This window comes from Cetorhinus maximus, chromosome 33 (genome assembly GCF_964194155.1).
Source record: "Cetorhinus maximus chromosome 33, sCetMax3.hap1.1, whole genome shotgun sequence".
In the NCBI taxonomy this organism is placed as follows: Eukaryota; Metazoa; Chordata; class Chondrichthyes; order Lamniformes; family Cetorhinidae; genus Cetorhinus; species Cetorhinus maximus.
Genome location: NC_135911.1, coordinates 11,160,237 through 11,170,263, shown reverse-complemented (window position 1 = coordinate 11,170,263; position 10,027 = coordinate 11,160,237). Strand labels below are relative to the sequence as shown.

The window sequence follows — 10,027 nt, the reverse complement described above, 5'->3', positions numbered from 1 at the left end:
ATGGGGATGGGTAGCCAGGGAGAGGAGACATTGCCAGACAAGCAGCCACGCTTGTGGACCCCCACACACACATTTCAGTATAACTGTGATCATACCTGCCGCTCCCAGGAGCAGGGTGAAGAGGAAAGCCTGCATCTTACAGCTTATCCCAGCGCAGGGAATGATCCCAGTGAAGCCTCTGTCCTTTATATATGTGGCTTAAAGTGACAGTCCCAGCAATTGGACGTGGCTAATCATGAATCAGCTTCAAGACCTCATTTGAGAAGCGAATTCTGGAAGGAGAGACGCTTGTAGCTGTTGACCTCAGGTCTGTATTGATACGTTGTCCAGGCACAAACCCTGAATCAATCACCATTACTGGACAATCAATCACCATTACTGGACAATCAATCACCATTACTGGACAATCAATCTCCATTACTGGACAATCAATCACCATTACTGGACAATCAATCTCCATTACTGGACAATCAATCACCATTACTGGACAATCAATCTCCATTACTGGACAATCAATCACCATTACTGGACAATCAATCTCCATTACTGGACAATCAATCACCATTACTGTACAATCAATCACCATTACTGGACAATCAATCACCATTACTGGACAATCAATCTCCATTACTGGACACGTCCATCGCACATGCCAGTTACGACAACAACTTGCATTCCGTTAGCGCCTTGGACACAGTATAAGTTCCCCCCCACCACCGAGGTGCTTGGCGGGGATGTGATGAGGTAAAAATGTGCAGCCCACAAGGGATGGAGGGTCCCTGTGTGACACATCTACCGTGAGTGTCCGCAGCTCGAGGAACTCCAGCTCAGAGACTAATGAGCTGGAGTCCGGGCTTTGGACTCTGCGATGCATCTAGGGTGCAGGAGGTGGAGAGGTGTGGTCACCTGGATTGTGTTGTCCCAGAGGCGGTCACAGCCCTTAGGCTGGAGTCCTCTGATTGTACTTATGTCAGTGTGTTTGTATGACTGTGTGGCTGTACGGTTTGTGTGGGAGAATTGGGTTTCTATTCATGGGGTCTGGCACCAGTACTGGGGAATTGGGAGTATTGTAGGGGCTGGAGGAGATTACAGAGATAGGGAGGGTTGTAGGGGCTGGAGGAGGTTACACGGCTAGGGGAGTTGTAGGGGCTGGAGTAGGTTACAGAGACAGGGAGTGTGGTAGGGGCGAGAGGAGGTCACAGAGATGAGGATGGTTGGAGGTGCTGGAGGTGTTTACAGACATAGTGAGGGTTGTGTTGGCTGGAGGAGGTTACAGAGATGGGGAGGATTCTAGGCGCTGGAGGAGGTTGGAGAGATAAGGAGGTTTGTAGGTGCTGGAGGAGGTTAGAGTGATAGGGAAAGCTGTCGCTGCTGGAGGAGGTTACAGAGATAGGGAGGGTATTTGGAGTCTGGGGGAGGTTATATAAATAGGGTTGTTTGTAGGGGTCTGGAGGATGTTACAGAGATTGGGAGGATTGTAGTGGCTGGAGGAGGTTAATGAGATAAGGAGTTTTGTAGGGGCTGGAGGAGGTTACAGATATCACGAGGGTTGTATGGGTTGGCGGTTATTACCGAGTTAGGGAGGGCTGTAGGGGCAGGAGAACGTTTCAGAGATAGGGAGTGTTGTTGGGGCTGGAGGAGGTTACAGAGATAGGGAGGAGGTGAGGAGGCCATGGAAGGATTTGAAAAGCAGGATGGGGATTATAAAATCGATGTGTTGCCTGACCAGGAGCCAATGTAGATCATCGAGCAACAGGGGCTGCTGGGTACACGAGACTGTGTGTGAGTTAAGACATGGGGACAGCAGATTTTTGGATGTGTTTAAGTTTACGGAAGGAGAAATCTTTGGAATTCTCTCCCCCAGAGAGCTGTGGAAGCTCCATCGCTGAATCCATTCAAGACGGAGATGGATAGATTTTTGGGCGCTAAGCGATAAGGAGGGAAAGCGGAGTCGAGGTAGAGTATCAGCCATGATCGTATAGAATGGGGGAAGGAGGCTCGAGGGGCTGAATGGCCTCCTCCTGCTCCTATTTCTGACATCCCTGTGAGGAAAGCAGATTGCCGAGAGGAATGTTGGAATAGTTACAGTCTGGAGGCAGCGAGGGGATGGATGTGGGATTCTGCACGTTCCAAAAGAGATGTAGCAAAAAAAGAATCCAAATGCAACACAACTTGACAATCAATCTTTATTGGGAACTTGCAACATTTTCCTTTCCCTCATTGCAGGTAGTTTCAGGGTTAGGATTCTCCGCTCAGTTTTCAGCCATGACCCTTTGGATCCAGTTGTTGTAGTTACAAACTTTCACAAAGACGCTGGGATGATCCTCCATAGCACAGTCGTATCCCCAGGAAGTAATGCCTTGTAGCTCCCCATTACAGACCACAGGTCCCCCTGAGTCTCCCTGCAGCAAAAAAGACATGGAGTGTAATTCGGAGTGAGATAGACAAAGTGATAATCGGATGGTCATCCGTAGCTCCCCCGGGATCCCGGTGTGGGACCCGAGCTCGCTGGGTGGTACTCTGTCCGCACAATCAGGAGGTTGCGGGTCTGAGTACCAGTCCAGAGACCCAAAGGACAAGGCTCAGTACTGAGGGAGTGCTGCACTGTCGGAGGGTCAGTGCTGAGGGAGCGCTACACTGTTGGAGATTCAGTGCTGAGGGAGTGCTGCACTGTCAGAGGGTCAGTGCTGTGGGAGCGCTGCACTGTCGGAAGGTCAGTACTGAGGGAGCGCAGCACTGTCGGAAGGTCAGTACTGAGGGAGCGCAGCACTGTCGAAGGATCAGTACTGAGGGAGCTGTACACTATCGGTGGGTCAGTACTGAGGGAGCTGTACACTGTCAGTGGATCAGTACTGAGGGATCACTGCACTGTCGGAGGGTCAGTACTGAGGGAGCGCTGCACTGTCAGAGGGATAAAGGGGCCAAATAGCCTCCTCCTGCTCCTACTCTCCCTCAAATTCAGACACTCCCCATCCCTCAGGTAGAGGTAACCTCTGTCTCTCAGCTTGAGACACTTCCTATCGCTCATGGTTTGATGCATTCGGTCTGACCCTGTCGGGCCACTCTTACCTGGCATGTGCTCTGTCCTCCCTCCCAGTATCCTGAGCAGAACATGTTGTCCGTGAAGTAGGGTGGATAAGCTTTGCGGCAATCAGCATCAGGCAGGATGGGCTGATTCAGGCACTGTAGGACTTCGGGATATTGTACTGAAAGGGAAAGAAATGAGTCAGCACAGTCCGATCCAAACGTGAGTCTCCTCCTCCCACGTGCAAGCGACTTAATCAATAGTCTTGCTTACTGAGTGTTGTGTACAGAGCTCTGGTTAAAGCATACACTGGGCATTGAATCCAGGTCTGCTCGCCAAGACACAAAGAGATGTTGGGTTACTGTAGTCAGGGTGGTGAAGAACCTCGTGGCCAGGAGAAGGAGAGCTCAATATGAAACACTGGTGGCCGTCTAGAGAACTGACAATGTGCAATTGGCAGTGGAACATCCCTTGAGGTAGAAGGGATTAAATTGACAGGCATTTGCCAATCGGCAATTGAACTCTGAATGAACTCAGCATTTAGGTCAATGAGAGGTTGCCCTGTTAAAGGGACAGGCCAACTTAATCAGCAGCAGAATAACTCATTGTGCCCATGCGTAGACGGCTATTAACACCTCCTTAATTACAACAGCATACTTGAATTTATATAGAACTGTTAACTTTATAAAACATCCCAAGCTGCTTCATAAGAGCATGAACAAGCTAAATTTGGCATCGGGCTACATAAGGAGATATTAGGGACAGATGATCCAAAGCTCAGTTAAAGGGGTCCGTTTTAAGGAGTAATTAAAAGGAGGAGAAAGAGAGAAAGTCAGAGAGGTTTAGGGAGGGAATTCCAGAGTTTACGGCCCCAGGCAGCTGAAGGCACGGCCGCCAATGGTGGAGCGATGGGAATCGGGGGATCCTCAAGAGGCCGGAATTGGAGGAGCGCAGTGATCTCGGAGGAATGGAGGGGTTGGAGGAGGTTATAGAGATGGGGTTGTAGGGGCTGGAGGAGGTTACAGAGATAGGGTTGTAGGGCTCGAGGAGGTTACAGAGATCACGATGTTTGTAGGTGCTTGAGGAGGTTACAGAGATGTGGTTGTAGGGGCTGGAGGAGGTTACAGAGATAGGGAGGGTGGTAAGGGCTGGAGGAGGTTACAGAGATAGCAACGGTTGTACGGGCTAGAGGAGTTTACAGAGATAGCAACGGTTGTAGGGGCTGGAGGAGGTTACAGAGATAGGGAGGTTTGTAGGGTCATGAGGAGGTTACAGAGATAGGTAGGGTTGTAGGGGCTGGAGGATGTTACAGAGAAAGAGAAAGTTGTAGGGCCTGGAGGAGTTTACAGAGATAGGGAGGGTTGTAGGGGCTGGAGGAGGTTACAGAGACAGGTAGGGTTCTAGGGGCTGGAGGAGGTTACAGAGATAGGGTGGGTTGTAGGGGCTGGAGGAAGCTACGAAGATATTGAGTGTGATAGGGGCTAGAGGAGGTTACAGAAATGGGGATGTAGTGGCTGGTGGAGGTTACAGTGATAGGGAGGGTTGTTGGGGCTGGAGGAGGTTACAGAGATAGGGAGGGAGGTAGGGGCTGGAGGAGCTCACAGAGATAGGGAGGGTTGTTGGGGCTGGAGGAGGATACGGAGATAGGGAGTATGGTAGGTGCTGGAGGAGGTTACAGAGATCAGGATGGTTGTAGGGGCTTGAGGAGTTTACAGAGATGGGGTTGTAGGGGCTGGAGGAGGTTACAGAGATAGGGTTGTTGGGCAGGAGGAGGTTACAGAGATCAGGATGGTTGTAGGGCCTGGAGGAGGTTACAGATATAGGGAGGGAAAAGCCATGGAGGGTTTCAAAAACAAAGGTGTTGTTGCTAAAATCAAGCTTAATTGGTTCTGGGTGTGGGGCTGCGAGCACAGGTGGATGGGACTAATGTGGAGAGACTGGAGAAGCTGGGATTGTTCTCCTTAGAGCAGAGAAGGTTAAGGGGGAGATTGAATCGAGATGTTCAAAATCATGAGGGGTTTGGATAGAGTCAATAAGGAGAAACTGTTTCCAGCGGCAGGAGGGTCGGTAACCAGAGGGACCCAGATTGAAGAGAATCGGGAAAAGAACCAGAGGGGGAGATGAGGAGAATTATTTTTTTTGACACAGCGAGTTGTTGTGATCTGGAAGGCGCTGCCTGAAAGGGCGGTGGAAGCAGATTCAATAGGAACTTTCCAAAGGGGGAATTGGAGAAATACTTGAAGGGAGGGAAATTATAGGGCTATGTGGGAAAGAGCAGGGGGAGAGTGGGGACTCATTAGATAGATCCTTCAAAGAGCCGGCACATTTCTAGTAAATCTCTGCAATTGTCTCCAAAGCTGGGACAGGTCTCCAGGGAGCAGTGATGTCTACATTTCAGTTATGCCTGGAAAGTGAAGTATTATTGCTTGATCGCACATTCCAACACCCCCCACTGCCCTCCCACCCACCATCCCCTCAAACCAGCGCAGTATTCATTCAGGTTCTAACCAACAGCCCCCAACCCCAACTCGCCTTCCCGCTCCCCCCTCCACCAACCCCTCACCACCCCGGCCCTCCTTACCTCCGTTAATCACGAGATTCCCCCAGCCAGAGGTGATGCATCCAGTCCCGGCTGTGGCACACTGGCTGGGCAGAGGGATGGGCCTGACGTACCGGTCGAATTTGGCGGGCCAGGCGAGTTTGAGCAGCATGATGTCGTTGTTGAAGTTCATGTGGTCGAACCTGGGGTGCACGATGGCCGAGGCCACTTGGATTCGCTGCTCCGTCCCCTCGGGGTGAGAGAGGTTGTGTTCGCCCAGATGCGCCACGAGGATGCTGGCCCTGGGCAATCAGAGGAGAAGTGCTCAACACTGTCATTTCCCCACTTCCTGTTTCCCGGAAGCCGCCGAATGGTTATCGCGCAGCTGGAGGCCATTCAGCCCGTCGTGTCCCTGTCTGCTCTCTGAAAGAGCAACTCACCTAAACCCATTCCCCCTGTCCTTTCCCCGTAACCCTGCAAATGTTTCCCCTTCGGATAACAACCTGATTCCCTTTCGAAAGCCTCGATTGAACCTGCCTCCCTCAAACTCTCGGGCAGTGCATTCCAGATCCTAGCCACTCGCAGGGTGAAAAAGTTTCTCCTCCTGTCTCCGTTGCTTCTTTTACTAATCCCCTTAAATCTGTGCCCCTCTGGTTCTCGATCCTTCCCCCCAATGGGAACGGTTTCTCCCTCTCTACCCAGTCCAGAACCCTCATGATTTTGAACCCCTCTATCAAATCTCCTCTCCACCTTCTCTTCTCCAAGGAGAGACATACATACAAACATACACCAACATACAAACATACACAAACATACAAACATACACAAACATACATACAAACATACACAAACATACATACATACACAAACATACAAACATACAGAAACATACATACAAACATACATATTCCCCAAGGAGAACAGTCCCAGCTCCTCCACTCTCTCCACATTAACTGATGTTCCTCATCCCTGGATCCATTCTCATGAATCCTTACTGCTCTCTCTCTAATGCCTTCACATCCTTCCTAAAGTGTGGTGCCCAGAGCTGGACACAATCCTCCAGCTGAGGCTGAACCCCGTGTTTTGTATCTGCTGCTCCTCTTTGGCTTGCTCCTTCCTTGAACTTTGACCCCTGTTTTAATCATTAATTTTGGGTCCTTCTTGCCAACAAGAATAAGAAAAGAATGTAGAGGAGGCCAGTGTCAAACTGCCCCCTCACTACCCGGGCATTAGTCATCTGGAGTTTAGCCTTTTTCTGGAGGTTTTTGGGGGATGATGAAGTTTCTATATAGCGTTTTTGGAGGGTGAGTGCACATATTTTGATACAGAAAGTATGAGAAATGTCTGCAAGAGAACCCTTATTACTCCATCATTGTTTATATGTGTGCGCTGTAAGATTGTATGCTTGGACATCTGTATGTTCATGTTTTTGTCTCTGTATCATTCAGTGTTGATCTGTGTATGATTGTATATGTTTGTATGTATGTTTGTCTATGTTTGTATGTTTGTGTGTGTTTGTGTGTGTTTGTGAGTGTTCGTATGTTTGTGTATGCTTGTATGTATGTTTGTGTGTATTCGTGTGTGTTTGTATGTATGTTTGTGTATATTTGTGTATGTTTGTATGTATGTTTGTGTATGTTTGTATGTATGTTTGTATGTTTGTGTACGCTTGTATGTATGTTTGTGTGTGTGTGTATGTTTGTGTATGTTTGCATGTAAGCATGCTTGTGTATGTTTGTGGGTCATTGTATGTTTATGTATGTCTGTGTATGAATGTATGTATGTTTGTGAGTGTTTGTATGTTTATGCATGTTTGTGTACGTTTGTATGTATGTTTGTGAGTGTTTGTATGTTTATGTATGTTTGTGTATGTTTGTATGTATGTTTGTGGACATTTGTATGTTTGTGTATGTTTGTATGTATGTTTGTGTATGTTTGTATGTTTGTGTATGTTTGTATGTTTGTGTATGTTTGTATGTTTGTGTATGTTTTTATGTTTGCTTGTTGCTGTGATCATCTCTGGACTTACGGTTGGTAACAATGAGCAGCTGACACTATCCACCGGTCGTTTATCAGGGAGCCCCCACACCAGCGATTCCCATTATAGGTCAGAAAAACCTGCCAGGGCATAGAGTGAGGATAACAATTCTGGCCGTTAATGATCTTCACATTTGCAGGAGCAGCAGCTGAGTAAAGAAAAATACAGAGAGTGAGGGTGATCGTCTGACTTGACACACGCACCCACAGTCACACACACACACTTACACACAATCACACACAACCACACACACACTTACGCAGTCACACACTCATACACGCTTACACAAAATCACACACACACTTACGCAGTCACACACACATACACGCTTACACACATTCACACACACACAAACACACACACTTACTTACACACACACGCACACAAATACATATGCACACAAATACACGCGCACAGAAATACACACGCACACAAATACACACAGTCACACACACCCACAGTCACACACACCCACACACAAAAACACACTTACACTCAGCCACACAATCACACACACACACAAATACACACTCCCACACCTGTACATGTACACATACACACTCAGACACACACACACAAAAACTTTCACTCAAACACATACACACGCTTGCATATGCACACACTCAGACACTTAGCAACAACAACATCTTACGTTTCTATAGTGCCTTTAACATAATGAAACAGCTTCACAGGGTTGATTATCAAACAAAGTATCTCGCTGAGTCACATAAAGAGACATCAGGGACAGGCAGCCAAAGGTTTAGTCAAAACGATTGGATTTTAAGAGCGTTTTAAAGGGGGAAGGAGAGAGTGAGAAAGAGAGACAGAGAGAGGTGGAGAGGTTTAGGGAGGGATTTTCAGGGCTCAGGGCCCCAGGCAGCTGATGGCACGGCTGCCAATGGTGCAGCGATGGGAATCGGGGGATGGTCAAGAGGCCGGAATTGGAGGAGAGCAGAGATCTCAGAGGGTTGTAGGGACTGGAGGAGGTTACAGAAATAGGGAGGCTTGTAGGGGCTGGAGAAGGTGAGAGGGATAGGGAGGGTTGTAAGCGCTGGAGGAGGTTACAGAGGTAGGGAGAGTTGTAGAGGCAGGAGGAGGTTACAGAGGTAGGGACAATTGTAGGGGCTGGAGGAGGTTACAGAGATAGGGAGTTTTCTAGGTGCTGGAGGAGGTTACAGAGATAGGGAGGGTTGTAGGGGCTGGAGGAGGTTACAGAGATAGGGAGCGTTGTAGGGGCTGGAGGAGGTTACAGGGATAGTGAGGGTTGTAGGCACTGGAGGTGGTTACAGAGATAGGGAGGATTGTATGTGCTGGAGGTGGTTACAGAGATAGGGAGGGTTGTAGGGGCTGGAGGAGGTTACAGAGATAGGGAGGGTTGTAGGGGCTGGTGGAATTTTAAAATCAATATGTTGCTAACCAGGAGCCAATGCTGGTCAGCGAGCACCAGAGATGATAGTTGAGTGGAACTCAGTGCGAGTTAAGGCACGGGCAGCAGAGGTTCGGATGACCTCAAGTTTACGGAGGGTGGAACGTGGGAGAACAGTCAGGGATTTGTCAGAATAGTCGCATCAGGGGGCAATGCTGGATTTGATGAGGGTTTCAGCAGTAGATGAGATGAGAGGAGACGGGGTCGGAGTGAAGCTGGGCAATGTTGCGGAGGTGGAAATAGGAATGGTTTGACAGTGAGCAAATCTGGGGGTCAAATGTGGCCCCGAGGTTACAAGCTGACAGGTTCAGTCTCAGCCTGTTGCCAGGGAAAGGAATGGGGATGGGTAGCCAGGGAGAGGAGACATTGCCAGACAAGCAGCCACGCTTGTGGACCCCCACACACACATTTCAGTATATCTGTGATCATACCTGCTGCTCCCAGGAGCAGGGTGAAGAGGAAAGCCTGCATCTTACAGCTTATCCCAGCGCAGGTAATGATCCCAGTGAAGCCCCTGTCCTTTATATATGTGGCTTAAAGTGACAGTCCCAGCAATCGGATGTGGCTAATCATGAATCAGCTTCAAGACATCATTTGAGAAGCGAATTCTAGAGGAGAGACGCCTTAGCTGCTGACCTCAGGTCTATATTGATACGTTGTCCAGGCACAAACCCTGAATCAATCACCATTACTGGACAATCAATCACCATTACTGGACAATCAATCACCATTACTGGACAATCAATCTCCATTACTGGACAATCAATCTCCATTACTGGACAATCAATCTCCATTACTGGACACGTCCACCCTACATGCCAATTACGACAGAAACTTGCATTCCGATAGCGTCTTGGACAAAGTAAAACGTCCCCCCACCACTGAGGTGCTTCGTGGGGATGTGATGAGGCATAAAGGTGCAGCCCACAAGGGATGGAGGGTCCCTGTGTGACACATCTACCGTGAGTGTCCGCAGCTCGAGGAACTCCAGCTCAGAGA

General features: G+C 48.9%; 1 protein-coding gene across 1 annotated transcript; it reads right to left on the bottom strand.

The window, feature by feature from the left end:
- Positions 1 to 2,187: 2,187 nt before the first annotated feature.
- Positions 2,188 to 9,717, bottom strand: LOC144671561 (trypsin-like). The gene is made up of 5 exons (XM_078533514.1): positions 9,665 to 9,717; positions 7,594 to 7,791; positions 5,607 to 5,866; positions 3,070 to 3,206; positions 2,188 to 2,402 (listed from the first exon to the last, which is right to left on the bottom strand). Exons 1-5 carry the CDS (start codon positions 9,715 to 9,717, stop codon positions 2,253 to 2,255), a joined length of 798 nt encoding a protein of 265 aa, XP_078389640.1. The 3' UTR covers positions 2,188 to 2,252.
- Between the last annotated feature and the right edge of the window lie 310 nt (positions 9,718 to 10,027).

Coding starts and splice junctions, on each gene's coding strand:
- LOC144671561 (XM_078533514.1), bottom strand. CDS start 9,717: ATGGTGATTGATTCAGGGTTTGTGCCTGGACAACGTATCAATATAGAC. Junction 7,792..9,664: donor CGTATCAATATAGACCTGAG/GTCAGCAGCTAA, acceptor GCGTGTGTCAAG/TCAGACGATCACCCTCACTC. Junction 2,403..3,069: donor GAGGACAGAGCACATGCCAG/GTAAGAGTGGCC, acceptor TTTTTGCTGCAG/GGAGACTCAGGGGGACCTGT.